The sequence below is a fragment of the Pecten maximus genome, chromosome 12, assembly GCF_902652985.1.
Source record: "Pecten maximus chromosome 12, xPecMax1.1, whole genome shotgun sequence".
NCBI lineage: Eukaryota > Metazoa > Mollusca > Bivalvia > Pectinida > Pectinidae > Pecten > Pecten maximus.
The window spans coordinates 28,402,456-28,418,839 of NC_047026.1; the positions used below are offsets into that span (position 1 = coordinate 28,402,456).

Here is a 16,384-nt window from a genome sequence, read left to right on the forward strand (position 1 = left end):
ATATAGGCAGGATTTGAAATGTGGTCGAATTGTACGATCGCCAGCCGTTATGTAGCCATGCCCGTCTGAGTTACCTACAAATGTATTCAATGCTCGGTAACCGTCGTAGTATGCACAATGCAAGCTCAATGTACAGGGTACCGAGACAGTTTTTCGACGGCTGGCGATGGGCAGTATACACTGATACATGTAGGCTTAGTTTGTTGTCCAATCCATTCATATATATATATATATATAATATTTATGTAATTCTCTGAATGAAATATTTGAAATGAACTGTGGTCATCCTTATCATTTACGTAAGCTGAGACGGTAAAATGTACAGTATTGTAGACTTATTAATCTGTATATCACCCGTTTGATAGGTAACCAGTCTTGACATTTTTCATAAAATGAAAACACATTCGTTTTGAACAACCGGACCCATGCATATATGCATACATTATACATGTACATGTACATTTGTATGTGCTTGTTGAAACAAATACATGTACATGATTTATTACGGATAATGTTGTTATTATGATTAGTATTGTGAGTATATATATGTAAATTGTATATGCATGTTTGGGTAAAATATCCAAGTTCGTCCTTATTAAAGTAATATGAAGATCAATAAATTAGCGTAGATCAATAAATTAGTGTATCACGATATTGATCTATATAGGCTATGCCTGATGTCCAATCCTTTTGACTTAACATCTCGTCAATAAGATGTGTTGAAATTAAAAATATGGATACTGAGTGTTCTATTTTCTTACGAAACCTGACATAAATAGTTACCCTGATTTTTTATTTAAACATATTTTTATTGTAACTTATATGTATATAAGAGGTTGGGCAAAAACCACCTTTACCGACACAAGTATATACATGAAAAAAATACAGCTCCAAGAGGGGGGGGGGGGTTATATATAAAGATATAGTGAAAGTAATTGCTCTTATTTCAATGCATGTGTATATCTTGATATGTTGCAACCATTAAACCAATACGTATTAATATTATAAATGTATAACTTTTAACAATACAAATTACGTACCTAATTTAAATTTGAAATATATATATGATTTAAGAATGATTAATACAACTTTATCATCGCATACGGATTTAACGGGTTTTTCTTCCGCTATTACGGCCTCAAAAGGAAAACGGCAGGTGCCTTATTCTAAAAGACCTAAATGTAAGAGGTGAAATACAGGTAGACTAGTAAACATGGAGCGTAGGCTAAATCCTTATGTAACAACATTCTGCCCGCAGGTAAAAAAAAGCCGCAGGGGTCCGATGGGGTCACTGCGATACAGGTATACTCGCTATTGTAATCAAAATCTTTGATTGGCAGATGTTAACAGCAGGTGAAAACATTTCTATAACGGTAACTACACTGTACACGACCGGTATTTGTCTTGTGTATAGAGGATTTATCTATATCACATTGATTAACTCCAATCATGATTTGTAACTGACGCGATTTTAACCACGTGGTCTCCATACACACAGTTTTATTTGGATACTATAACACATGGAAATGTGTTACATCAGGAACATTAACATTGTACCACACGTACATATATATGAATAAACAATCCAGGTACAAAAACATAATATTCATAGGATTATATTACATACACGTAATCAAAGAAGAGATTATTTTAGAAAAAAAAAGACAAACCATTTAGAACTTCGTTTATAATTATGACCTTTAACAGACCTTTTAGTTTAGTTTTATTTGGATTTGAGCGGTAATAATTTAGAATATGTAATTTCTTTGCAAATTTTCAATGATTGCGTTTTTACAGGAAAACAGATAATGATACTCATCTCCTACATTCTCTGAAGACAAGGTTCATATCTTCTCCTGAAACTCTTTGTTACCTACCAGTTTCAATGGAAAATTTCAATTACATGTACGTACACTGTGTATCTAATATTCTTTCATTTGGATTGGAATATCCCTGCACATGGAACACTCATGCAATTACCGATTTCTCACACTTATAAGACACTAACTTTCCAGCATACAAAGTACATGTAGGTTAAGTCTGATCATGTTTGATTACTTACCTTGAATATCCGGAGGTTGCCATGTAAATTGTTTCTTGTTCACTTGATTGATCTGTGCACTCATCAAGTTACTAGAACCATTGATGCTGAAGGTGTTAATGTCATAATCCACCTCCAATCCTGCCGTGAGATCCACCCCGACTGACACGTTGTAAGCTGTGCTGTATTCAGTGTTGTATACCCACATGGATATCTTTACCTGGTCTGGGTTAACAGAGGTGTCGTATTGCTGTGGGAGGGAAAAGAATATACTGATACAGATCAGATTGTCATGTTAATAACCTGTTTATAAAAAATACTGTCAAACCTGTCATATGTGATAATGTGACCTTCCAAGGGAGACAATAACATGATCACCTATAACAGGTGGTCTCTTAATCCAGGTTCAGGTAACTAGTAAATATTACACTAGGAGGGAATTAAAATATAGGGTCGCTTATGAGAGGGGGTCACTTAATTTGATCAAGTTTGACTGTAGAGCGAAAGTATTGGCATTCATAGTCAATATAACTGCTTCCAAGGCATATATGACAAAGATTTCACAGAAGATTGACAACTCATGATTTTGGTAAAGTTGTAGAGTGAAAAAAATACAATGGCTATGGAGATGAGAGGTGGATCTATGGACAATGGGCACTGTGTGCGCTGTCACTGTTAACAAGTAAATAATAACTCTCCATCGAAATTTGTTGTAAATACTGGTGGGATGTTTGCTGTTCTTTTACATATATTTCATACAGTCTAGATATCTTACATATTTTATCCATTGTCCCTTAATATATGTACTAAGTATATACCCATGGCTCATACAGTGAAAAAACCCAGAAAGAAATGTAATTTTTACTAGATTACAAATATAGTCTCCCTCTCACGATGCTTGATATGCTACCGTAAGTGTACAATGTACACACATCAAAATACATACACAATTTTTTTTATAAAGTGTTCTGTTTGTTGTCCTAATGTGCAAGTTATTATAGTTTTTCTGATAGAAGTTGATCATTTATAAATGCTTTATAATGACCCCATGCAGGTTTCAAACTGATAGATTTTACATTGTAATAATAATTATAATAAAAAAAATTGAAATTCAGGAAATGTTGATTAGGATCATGAAAGCCTGGTATACGACATTAAAAACGTATGAACAATGTCCAATATGATTTAAATATGTTGCATGTTTTCTCTGTAATACGTCACAATGGAAATCACCATTATCTTTGGCATAATCGACGTCGGATAAAAAAATTGATGAAACATTTTATAACAATTTGGACTAGATATGAATATGCAGCGTTTTATCTATCACTTGATGGACAGTCATAATTCTTATTGAAAAAAATCTGATGTTAAAACTCTCAATTCTGACCAAAAATCCATACATGTACAAATGTACTTAAAAGTACCACGCACATGCATCATCATTTCTTGCAGTCCAATTAAAACCAAACCATCCGGAATTTCATCACATTGTTCAACATTTATTATAAATTTCCTTTATTTTTTTGTCTGCTGGAAAGCTGACCGTGAGCTAACTATTCTCTGTTAATTTCCATTGCATGTCATTCACTACACAGATATAAAAACAATATATCATTGTTCTGTATTACATGCCAGTCGATGACTATAAAGAGTTTATAAACATGCATTGTTCTTAGATTTTGTGTAGTACAGCAGTAATCACTACTCTTACTTAAACATTACCTCAACCACACATTCCACGTGAAGTTTTGCTTCCCCAGTGTACGGAGAATTGGCCGAGTCATAGATGTCCAACACATCGACTGTCATGGCTGCTTTTGCTATATTTTCTGGATAAGCCACGTAGTTTGCCATATCTATATTAGGACTATATACTGCTGAGATGGGAGCATAGTAGCTCACCTGAAACAAAACAATTTCTTATGATCGTAGACAAAATGGCTATCATAGAGTCAAACCTCATTATCCTAAAGTTAGTTTGGCCATGAAAAACCTTAAAGATATCCCAAGTATTTCAGTTAACTGAGTATTTTTGCATATAACTGTTGGAACTGATTTCTTACTTCAAATTAAGCATGGTATTCCAGTTATAAGAGATTGAAATAAAGCTTGACTGTATATTTATAATTCATAAAGTGATCAAATCTTACTCTCATCATCAACTTTTAACGAGACCTGACTGTTACTGAACTTCATCTGAAAGGCACCTATATTAGCTATAGTGGGGCCATATATATAAGAATTGAAATATACATATGTACTTACATTATATGCAGCATAATTGTTGTTGTTATAAGATGATGTGTTAAAATCTGTATATAGCTGTACAACCCCTGACAGGTAGTAGTCTAGTGTCGTTCCGGCTACAGACTGGACACACAGCTGGGCGGTAAGGAGAGTCAGAATACCTACAAAGGCTGCCTCCATCTTGGTTGTAGGTTTCACTCTCGTAGTCGAAAGTCACTTCAGCAGTCAGTATCAATGCTTCATGTTCTAAAATTATCAAAATATAATTATAAAGCTGTCACCCTCTTTATATACAAAGTAGTATTCTGAATGAAGGTTTGGTCTATCTTAAAACTGAGAGTAAATGACGATATTGATATTTTTTCCACAGGTGTGTTGATTTTTTCCCACTTTTTTTAGGGTGTCAATTTCACAAAAAATTATAGTTCAGTGATATATTATCTTTTATTACATGCTATTCTATTTATCTAACCAATCAACATATTTCATAAAGTTAATTATCAATGTAACAACAGTATGTCAAACGACCCATTATGTGTCATTATCAAAAGGCCAAATATACATGTATAGATCATTAATACTAAAATACTGTATATACATTTTATCAATGTAAAACGTGTAGTAGCTATATGTGTATGATGTACACATAATTATGTACATGCAGCTGTACATCCCTATACAGTATGACTTGTTAGCTCCTCGTAATTATCACAGGGTCTCCACGCATACATGTGAATTGTAGGAAATAGATTTACCATATCACCTACTAAAATATGTAAGCCTATTTCATGAGCACATACATTTTTGTATTTCCAAAAAGCGTCCTTAGCTACAAGAGACAATAATCACAACATCAACGCTTAAACGAAAGTATTCAGGCAGTGGTTGATCTTAAACATGCCATTTTTCTCCGTCGAATAAGATAAATTCATGTAACAGTATTTTCGGCTTGTAATTAAAACATTTACCTTCATTCACAATCGAAAGACGGGCAGGTGCTTGAAGCCACGGCAAGTAAGTTTCGAGATCACCTATCTTTCGGAACACCTTTGGACATTAGTATATATGTGAATGGAAAGATCCGGTTCGTAATTGGGGATGTAGAAACTGTTCCTTCACAACACTACAACAATTTTAGGCATTTACGACAACAACAAAAATGGTGGAAAGGAAAAACGTGTCGTATGAAGGATTATAGTGTAGTTGGTTGACCGAAACACTGCGACTCGTTTGCTACCGCACATCCCGTACGTAAGTAGTCAATTAAGACGAATTGTACTGTATCGATACACGAAGTTAAACATGAATATGGTCGTACAAGTACGTGTACACGCACGCAGCAAAATATTGAAATGATGCGATTTGGGATTCTATTCTGTTCAGTTGGTTAATTTCTGACCATTGGAGCTTCAGAATATCCAGAATAAGTAATATGTATACTCATCAAACTAAGAATTACACAGTTAACGCAATGTGTAACAGATACTGAGTAATTTTAATAATCATGCTCCATACCGGACATAATCAAGGGGAACAACTCCAACCCCTGCGCAATCCAACGTCATATAAATGGTTATGATTCAGACATAACACATTGTTTAGAAAATCTAAGTCATCCGGTATATAATTATATGCATAATTATGTTATTACGGCAATTCAATTTCTCTCCTAAGTCTCACAGATAGCAATGGAAATGTTTTGTACCTAAACACAAGGGGGGTAACTCAATATCTGGTGTTCACATTATACAAATGTACATGTACCTGTTCATAAAATCATAGATATACAGTAGCTAGTTTACGAATGTTAACTTTCCGAATGCAAAGCTAGTTTTTCTAGTCAAATTTTTGCTTCATATTTTTTGCAGAGGCCTTGCATATCCCCTATAGGCTATAGCTTAAAATATAGCCGGAGTTTTCTCTGGCCCTGTCACCATGTCGGCTACACATGGTGACAGGGCCAGAGAAAACTCGGGCTACTTAAAATAATACTTTGAAGTAATTATGTTGATGATATTGTAAACTAAATATTTGTCATTTTCAGGAGACAGAAACGAAATAAATATACATGCTGAGGGTGACATAATTTTAAACGAAAACAATTATGTCGTATATTTCTACCTACCCACTTACTGTATCGGACATTTGTGTTCCTGTTAAATTGGAATATGAATCCAGTGAGTTGACTGTTGATGAACCATGGATATTCGGAGCGTTCTTCCTGGGACTTCTTGTCGGAATTGTTATAACAGCTCTACTGGTGCCATGTTGTCTGCGGGGTTTGGCCAAGAAAAAGGTAATGGCAAATTACAACCACTTTTTTCACTAGGTACACAAGATACTCTGGAACATGTCAAATTCAGGATTCGAGGATATAATATCACAGATGGCAGATATTTTGTTCACAGGTTAATCCTGTGGTTGCTAGAGAAAAGACAAATAGAATTTAAACCCCCCCCCCCCCCCCCAATTTGGGGTGAGACAGGGATATCTCAAACATGGGGGATATTTCATTAAGTTGCAAAATATGAGGCTTACTCTGTTATTAGATTGTTCTTTTAGGTAGGTAAAGACAGATGACATCTATGCACTATGATGTCATAATAATGATTTGTTGACATGACATCATGCATTATTTTAGTGATGTCATAGAATTGATGTGAATGGGGAATACCAGGGCCAACCTGGCAACCCGAGGCTGTTTTTTTTTTTTTTTTGGATGAATTACACATATATTTATTTTTTGACTGGAATTTTGTTTATTGATGAGGCTGTGAGAATTATAATAAAATATGGACCAAAAGCCCTGAGTTGAACAGTCAAACTCTTTCACTAGGTACATATGTATGTGCACATGTATCCCTGTCCAAGGAACAGGCCCATGTAAGATTCTATCATTACATTGCTTAGGAACTTCTGTAAAAAACAATCTCCATCTAACATGCTGCTGGAATGTAACCTTGAAATTGTTCTTGAAAAATTAATTTCATAAATATTTATCTAAAACAAATTTATTTTCCAAAATAAAATAGCATAAAACTAATGTCAAACTTATGTATTGAATAACTTTGTAGTTTGGTTCAAATTGTGACCTCTGATTTGAACTTTATATGACTAAGTAAAACAGGAAGTAGCTGTTGGGTATGCATGTTATTTAGAATCACTAACTACCTACATTGTATATAAGAATGTTGTTATATAAAGTTGTCCCAACCAATGAACACCAATGACCATGAGAACAGGTAGAACATAAGACTGCTGTTTTAGACATATTTTCTTGTTGTCAGGGTTATAGGAAACCCTACAGACAATTTCAGTATTTCATCACTAATTTCTACTGGAAAACCAATGATATTCCACTAAAATACCAGTGAAAAATTTCTGAAGGGAATTACTAACTACCTCAATTCCTGGACAAGTACAATGAGATGCCAAAAGACTCCGATCACAAATCATTGTAATACAGTATCTCTGTTTTTCCCATTGATTATCAAGTTCTCATTTCCAATTCAGTTAACATCTGTTTTCTGTCCAATCTAAATATGTTTTGAACTTTTTATTTTGACAGTTTTTATTCATCTCTAACACCAATATGTATTGCAGATAAACCGGTGATTGAACTAGCTCAAATATTTCAGGCATCTAAACTTAACACTCATTGAACTTGCATGCTAACAAATGCAAAAAGGTACACTATCATTTTACAGATAAGATCAATTATACAATAATGGTGCAGATTAAACAGTAAAATAACCCTGAGCTTCATATACATACATGTATATTACAATATAAATATCATTTACTGTCAAACACTTTTATTTTGTTTTTATGTTAAAATATTTAATATTGGGGCTGTGGTGGCCACGTCGTTAAGGTGTTCCAACACTTTATCACTAGCCCTCCACCTCTGGGTCGCAAGTTGGAAACCCACGTGGGGCAGTTGCCTGGTACTGACTGTAGGCCAAAACCTGGCACATCCTTAAATGACCCTGCCTTTTTGAATAGGATGTTATACAAAATAAACCAAACCAGTGCTAAAAATGTTACTTTTGTGAAATCTTGGACAAGTTGCACAGGGTTGCAACCTCTCACGTCCTCGGTAGGAGACTCAGGATATTGAAAGCTTTCTCCCATGAAGACCTCTTTCACGCGACGTTCGACAAAATATCACGTTTTCCAAAATAATCTCCCTCTATCTCACGTCAAGCCGTTACTAATGTACCAGATTGCATGTCATCCATGCAGTGCCTACTATTGTCAATCATGTCTGATCTTTATCAATCAGGCCATGACCTCTCTAGAGGGTGGCAACCCAGGTTGCAGTGACTAACAATAATCATTGTCTACATTGTCACCAGTGTTGCTTTGTTTCAGAATGTTTTTGTTTTAGTAAAGATCTGTTTGACACCGGGAGACTGGGGGTGGGAAGGGTGTGATTATAACTGGGAGACTGGGGGTGGGAAGGGTGTGATTATAACTGGGAGACTGGGGATGGGAAGGGTGTGATTGACACCCGGAGACTGGGGGTGGGAAGGGTGTGATTATAACTGGGAGACTGGAGGTGGGAAGGGTGTGATTATAACTGGGAGACTGGGGATGGGAAGGGTGTGATTGACACCGGGAGACTGGGGGTGGGAAGGGTGTGATTATAACTGGGAGACTGGGGGTGGGAAGGGTGTGATTGGAACTGTGAGACTGGGGGTGGGAAGGGTGTGATTGGAACTGGGAGACTGGGGGTGGGAAGGGTGTGATTGGAACTGGGAGACTGGGGGTGGGAAGGGTGTGATTGAAACTGGGAGACTGGGGGTGGGAAGGTTGTGATTGGAACTGGGAGACTGGGGGTGGGAAGGGTGTGATTGGAATTGGGAGACTGGGGGTGGGAAGGGTGTGATTGGAATTGGGAGACTGGGGGTGGGAAGGGTGTGATTGGAACTGGGAGACTGGGGGTGGGAAGGGTGTGATTATAATTGGGAGACTGGGGGTGGGAAGGGTGTGATTATAATTGGGAGACTGGAGTTGGGAAGGGTGTGATTATAATTGGGAGACTGGGGGTGGGAAGGCTGATTATAACTGGGAGACTGGGGGTGGGAAGGGTGTGATTGGAACTGGGAGACTGTGGGTGGGAAGGGTGTGATTGGAACTGGGAGACTGAGGGTGGGAAGGGTGTGATTATAACTGGGAGACTGGGGTTGGGAAGGGTGTGATTGGCTTTTTTATAATGTTTTATTTTCATTCTAAATGTCTGCAGTGTAGTTACATGTAGAACTTAAGGAAATTGTGGACTCTTGTAGATGGTGTGTAATGATTAGTTTCTATTTAGTTTTCTGACCCGTAGATTTACAGGCTATATATTAGTAGGTAAAACTATAGACAATACTACAACAGGATTCAGGAGTGTGATATGCTTATTTGCACATGCATGTAATAGATATTTGCATGCTTTATATAAGTTATATATATATAATATATATATAAATCCAGCCCATATTTGCAATGCATGGCAATGAAGTGTATGTATATCAGCTTGTGTAGGACTTCAAGGATTGTCAGAATTTTTCACAAATAAATGCAAATTGAGCAAAACATTTTATCCCAAGGTAGTACTGCATGGTATTTTATTAAATCATTTAGTACCAGTAGTTTGGAAAGCATGATGTACAATATCTTGTTTACACCTGAGGGAGCTGATTTGTAAAATACCTTGATAAATGTTTGAAGGGTGTACTGATGGTTTGATACGCTCTGGTCAAGGTACCATATTCACACCTGATGAAGTTCAGGTAGATAGGTGTTAAAACCTTTAAGTGTTAATTAAGGGTTTTGTGTAACACAGAATTAATTTCATCCGCTAACGCATTAAGTCACGGCTTTAAATTTCTCTACAAGATCATATTCAGAATCTCAGCATGAAGATGATGTATATAAATGTCAGGTATATTGATTCCATATATACTTCGTGGATTATAACGGCCATTTACATTGTATATTGATGTATACGACCAAATATGGTCTTTGTTTCTGTTAGCCCAATCCATACTGAGATTACCTTTTACTAGAACCCTTGAATATGACTCCGAGGTACTGCTCATGTGTAAAATAGTTATTACATGTAGTTTCAAATTGGTTAAGGTATGATATTGCAGAACTGGTTCCTATAGTACACTTCATTTCTAAACACATTTTCGTGTATAAGGTGGGATATTTATACATTTACATGTATACTAACAAGTACACTGGAATTTCTACACGTTTCATTTAAATACATATTTGTTCAATCACCTGTAATTCTTCTCAATCTTGTCATGATCTATAGCTGTGATCTATTTTTCATGGAGTGATCTATTAATATTTTTTTCATTTATTGATTTTTCAGATTCTTTTCTTGTCATGTGTAAGTACTCACTCACATCAAAGTACCTGTATTCTACATTAATCTGTAAACAGTTTTGTGTTTATGTGGGCTGATGTTGCCCCAGAGACATGTCAACAGTCCGTAAAGTCAGGTGTCAAGGATCCTGGTGGGTTAGCAATAAATATAGACAGGATCCTGGTGGGATAGCAATAAATATAGACAGGAACTGGTGGGATAGCAATAAATATAGACAGGAACTGGTGGGATAGCAATAAATATAGACAGGAACTGGTGGGTTAGCAGTTAGACAGGAACTGGTGGGTTAGCAGTCAATATAGACAGGAACTGGTGGGTTAGCAGTTAGACAGGAACTGGTGGGTTAGTAGTCATAATAGACAGGAACTGGTGGCTTAGCAGTTAGACAGGAACTGGTGGGTCAGCAGTTAAACAGGAACTGGTGAGTTAGCAATAAATATAGACAGGAACTGGTGGGTTAGCAGTCAATAGACAGGAACTGGTGGGATAGCAATAAATATAGACAGGAACTGGTGGGTTAGCAGTCAATATAGACAGGAACTGGTGGCTTAGCAGTTAGACAGGAACTGGTGGGTTAGCAGTCAATATAGACAGGAACTGGTGGCTTAGCAGTTAGACAGGAACTGGTGGGTAAGTAGTCATAATAGACAGGAACTGGTGGGTTAGCAGTCAATATAGACAGGAACTGGTGGGTTAGCAGTTAGACAGGAACTGGTGGGTTAGCAGTCAATATAGACAGGAACTGGTAGGTTAGCAGTTAGACAGGAACTGGTGGGTTAGCAGTCAATATAGACAGGAACTGGTGGGTTAGCAGTCAATATAGACAGGAACAAGTAGGTTAGCAGTTAGACCGGAACTGGTAGGTTAGCAGTTAATATAGACAGGAACTGGTGGGTTAGCAGTTAGACAGGAACTGGTGGGATAGCAATAAATATAGACAGGAACTGGTGGGATAGCAATAAATATAGACAGGAACTGGTGGGTTAGCAGTTAGACAGGAACTGGTGGGTTAGCAGTCAATATAGACAGGAACTGGTGGGATAGCAATAAATATAGACAGGAACTGGTGGGTTAGCAGTCAATATAGACAGGAACTGGTGGGTTAGCAGTTAGACAGGAACTGGAGGGTTTGCAGTTAGACAGGAACTGGTGGGATAGCCATAAATATAGACAGGAACTGGTGGGTTAGCAGTCAATATAGACAGGAACTGGTGTGTTAGCAGTAAATATAGACAGGAACTGTGGGTTAGCAGTAAATATAGACAAGAACTGGTGGGTTAGCAGTCAATATAGACAGGAACTGGTGGGTTAGCAGTCAATATAGACAGGAACTGGTGGGTTCGCAGTCAATATAGACAGGAACTGGTGGGTTAGCAGTTAATATAGACAGGAACTGGTGGGTTAGCAGTTAGACAGGAACTGGTGGGTTAGCAGTCAATATGGACAGGAACCGGTGGGTTAGCAGTTAGACAGGAACTGGTGGGTTAGCAGTTAGACAGGAACTGGTGGGTTAGCAGTTAGACAGGAACTGGTGGGTTAGCAGTTACATGTAATATAGACAGGAACTGGTTGGTTAGCAGTAAATTAGACAGGAACTGGTGGGTTAGCAGTTAGACAGGAACTGGTGGGTTAGCAGTAAATTAGACAGGAACTGGTGGGTTAGCAGTTACATGTAATATAGACAGGAACTGGTTGGTTAGCAGTCAATATAGACAGGAACTGGTGGGTTAGCAGTAAACAGTTTCAGGCTATAGAACCTAACTTGAACCTGTCAGGGTCACATACAATTTTGCTTACAATTCTGTTGTTGATAGTCAAATGTGGGGTTATAGGTCAAATGACCTGGATTTTTAGGGCAACACAGTGAGTTAGATTAAAGGTCACGGTTGACCCTATATATAAGGTTCAGAATCAAATGTGAGGTCAAGGTCAACACATGGGGTTTGTGGTCAACATTGAGGATGGAGTTGATAGTGAGGCTATGTACATTGTAGATACCTGGTAGTATCAGATTTTACAGATGGGGTTGACATCAGAGGTTAACATTAAGCAACACTTAATGATGAATTAGAAAGTTTAAGTTAATTTGATATAAAGAGACATATTGGGAAGCAATAAATACCGACAAAACAGTCTCATTGTTTTTTTCAACATTTAGACATGTTTATGTCTACAATACATGTAATCTGTTTTTCTCCAGTATTTTAATTGCTACAAGAGAAATATATTCACATGCTTTTCCTGTCTTGTCTTATACTTCAACTCGCACTGTTTTCATTTATAAATTTTACTATTCAAACTGTTCTGCTTTTTCTTCATACTTAAAATATAGGAAATTGTTGTAAAATGGAGAAAATCAAGAAGAACTTTCATGATAGGTAATGTTGAGATATAAATAATAAATGATGTATTTGTTGCAATGTACAGTTGATGTGTTAGAATACGATAAAAATAGATTGTCTGACACGATTTCACAGCAGGTTTATAGAAGGCATGACTTTGTAAATATATAGGTTAATGATTCATTTCTCCAAGGAGATGCATCATTAAGTGTATCATTGTTTATTGATTTTAACTTACGGTTGTCATGACAACACTGTGAACACTTATTGATTATTACACAGTGTAGATATCATGTACCTGACACAATTTCTGTCTACCCGAGTCTCTGTATACAGCTACACATTACCTCAAATCTTTAGTTTGTGCATGCAATGTATATCTTTATGAATAATTGAAATACACATAATGAATACTTGTAAATCACTGATCACACGCTTAAACTGTACTTTTCACATGTTTTTCATCTACTTATTTCATTAGATTTTATAACATTTTATAAATATTGAGAAAAAGGCTATGGGAATCATGATGAAACATATCTATATATAGCTCTAATTAATGTGTATTGATCTTATCTTGATAAAGTGCTACTGACGTACATTTTAATGACAGAGAATATTAAGTCCCACTTATTGGTAAAGTAAAAATATGCTGATCCTTTTGTTGAGATTAGAAATATCAATATCTTAAATACATTGCCTTAAATAAAAAAAATCTGAGATTGTGATGAGATGTGTTTTTTTTATATATACTTCAAGATATATATTAAGATGTACATATTGAAACAATCATGAATGTGGTGAGGATCAACTGGACCAATTTTCATTATTGCAGGCTTGAGATATTTTTTACATTTGATGCAGCTGAAAATCATTAATTAAAAAGCTTAAAGCTCTACAATTAACTCAGAAATCATGGGTTCAAATCTTACCGTGATTGAAAATAAAAATAAACTTCATTGTTGAATTTCTTTTTAAAAACTGAATTGTTCCGTCTGGAGTTGGTTAAAGCCACAAAAACTAGTCGGCAATCACCATACTTAAGGGTACATGAATATATATTTATGCTGTCATATACATGTACATTTAAGGGTAAATACTGTATTTATCCTGGTATATATACATAAGGGTATATACAGTGTACCATATTAATCATGTTATGTATTTAAAACCCCAGGAGCCAATGAGCCCTTTAAATGACTCAAAGTACACTCATTGGAGAGCAAAAAAATAGTTAATGTATATCATCATACATATAGGCTTACTGGGTACTGACAAAAACATATGATACAAACTTTAAAGCTGTATAGCGAAAATAAACCATGACCAGTAACTTTGGATAATGGTCCTGTCTTAAATATCATTCACTGGTGATAACAAATATCACCCTTACAAAACGAGTACTTGTTTATTATAATAGAATTGACTTGGATAAGGTTGTGCATGAGTTTAACCATTTAATTAAATTGGTCTAGATACATAATATAAAGCATTTGATGTCCTTCTTTTCAGTCACAAGTAAATCCACTAAGCAAACATCTTTAGAACATTCATGAGTAGAATGAGCACAAATTGTAAAACATTCAATCTACTAAGTGTATACATTAATTGTATATTCAAAATATTTTCAGTTTAGACTAGTCATCACCACATATTCTTTATATCATTGGCTGGACACTGGTGGTCAATTTAGACTGGTCACCACCACATATTCTTTATATCATTGGCTGGACACTGGTGGTCAATTTAGACTGGTCACCACCACATAGTCTTTATATCATTGGCTGGACACTGGCGGTCAACACTCCCAGTCAAGGCCACAAGAGATTATAAATTAAAGTCTTCTATTATTGACTTGGGATTATCTTGAAATATAATTTGGCAACCGTAGTTTAGTTTTTATTTTGTACATTGTCTTTTGAAGTCGCTACTGATTCAATGTTTGACGACTAGTGCCAGCTAATTGTTTGTTTTGCTATACACAAATATTTTTGCTGTAGAAAGTGTGGTGTTGCCTATGTTTAATTGCCATACTTAGAAATGTGTCATATACATTGTATGTCAAAATATTTCAGAGCCTAAATTTTTAAACTGGCTGTCAGTACATTGTTAAATTTAGAGATCATATACAATTTTTCAGTCAAACCTGTATTTATATAGAGACTGGCTTCGACTGCTTTTAGTAAGGTCACATAGTGGTCTCTAATTGGGAGATGGCTTCTTTCTACAGGTGGTCCCTTATCACAGGTTCAGTGAACAGCCGTGTATATCGCCAATGGCTTTGAGGAGTTTAATTAAAAGCTGTTTTTTATTATAGCGCAGGTGGTTTAATTTGTAAATAGTGGTGATCACTGGTAGGTTTGTCGGTATATTATAGACCAAGTCTTGTCTACTGTTCAAAGGTTCAGCCTATTTGTTAACAATATCACAATTATTAAATCACATTTGGAAGTCAGACACATAAATAAAGCTTTATAAATGCATGTGTAAATGTATGTCACTGTTTACGACTACTTAGCCTACATTTAGAGAGTTACATTAACTTAAGTTTCAGGGTTTAAGATTAGTCCAAATTGATGTTGTAGTAAATGCTATATGGTTCACCAGAGAAGAAGTTTTTGTTTTTACTTTAAAATAAAGTTAACTTGTTATTTAAAAAAGAGGTGATAGCCAGCTATAAAATGTAATAAAGCTGTTATAGCCATTCAGTGATTGCACTATATACTTCTTCAAGTATTTGGACTTGATAGTCTCCTTTCTATATGACAGACATTATTACATTTTTGATACTCTCTACCACATGTATATTGTCTTGTAGTTAGAAAATATTTTTGTAAAATTTTATCGCAATTATCATTTACATTAATTGTCAGGACAAGAGTTAAGAAGGAAATAGATATACATGTATATGTATCTGTGTGTACTTGAACAGATTTTGGATACATCTTTTAACATTATCCCTTATAATACATACTATTTTGAAAACTCTCCCTTGATATCAAATAAAAAGACAAAACATTTGAATTCAACTTTTGTTCAGAGCAATGGATTTATCAATGCCTGAAATTGTACGTGAGATATCTATTCCAAAAGATATGAAAATAATCAGATTTATTCAAAACCTAATTTAGGGGACATTTTTCATAAAAATATTACCCTGCCAAAAGCATGGCTTTGCAGAGATATGAAGGTTCAAGCCAACTCAACTCAAATAATTAAGCCTCCTTCCCTGGTATAAAAGTTCAGTACTGTTTTTATCCTTAAATAAACCACTTCCCCTAGTGTAAAAGTTTAGTATTAAAGTTTAGAAAGGGCTTATTTGTGAATCACTGCTTACTACTTAAAGAATGTTATTCTGCAAAA

At 35.7% G+C, this 16,384-nt stretch overlaps 2 protein-coding genes across 6 annotated transcripts in view; one reads left to right on the forward strand and one right to left on the reverse strand.

The window, feature by feature from the left end:
• The window catches only part of LOC117339617 (calponin homology domain-containing protein DDB_G0272472-like), a 42,444-nt gene extending 37,127 nt beyond the window's left edge, over window positions 1-5,317 (reverse strand). For both annotated transcript variants that reach the window (XM_033901307.1, XM_033901308.1), the window contains exons 1-4: window positions 5,260-5,317; window positions 4,310-4,537; window positions 3,767-3,946; window positions 2,063-2,291 (exon numbers count right to left, since the gene is read on the reverse strand). In XM_033901307.1, coding sequence (XP_033757198.1) covers window positions 2,063-2,291; window positions 3,767-3,946; window positions 4,310-4,471 — 571 coding nt within the window. In that variant the 5' untranslated portion in view covers window positions 4,472-4,537; window positions 5,260-5,317. The remainder of the gene's footprint in view (window positions 1-2,062; window positions 2,292-3,766; window positions 3,947-4,309; window positions 4,538-5,259) is intronic.
• Window positions 5,318-5,407: 90 nt separating this feature from the next.
• Window positions 5,408-16,384, forward strand: part of LOC117339618 (trichohyalin-like) — a 51,370-nt gene continuing 40,393 nt past the window's right edge. For 2 of the 4 annotated variants that reach the window (XM_033901309.1, XM_033901311.1), the window contains exons 1-3: window positions 5,408-5,542; window positions 6,336-6,587; window positions 10,665-10,682. In XM_033901309.1, the coding sequence (XP_033757200.1) occupies window positions 6,396-6,587; window positions 10,665-10,682 (210 nt within the window). In that variant the 5' untranslated portion in view covers window positions 5,408-5,542; window positions 6,336-6,395. The remainder of the gene's footprint in view (window positions 5,543-6,335; window positions 6,588-10,664; window positions 10,683-16,384) is intronic. The other 2 variants (XM_033901310.1, XM_033901312.1) reach the window with 2 other exon arrangements.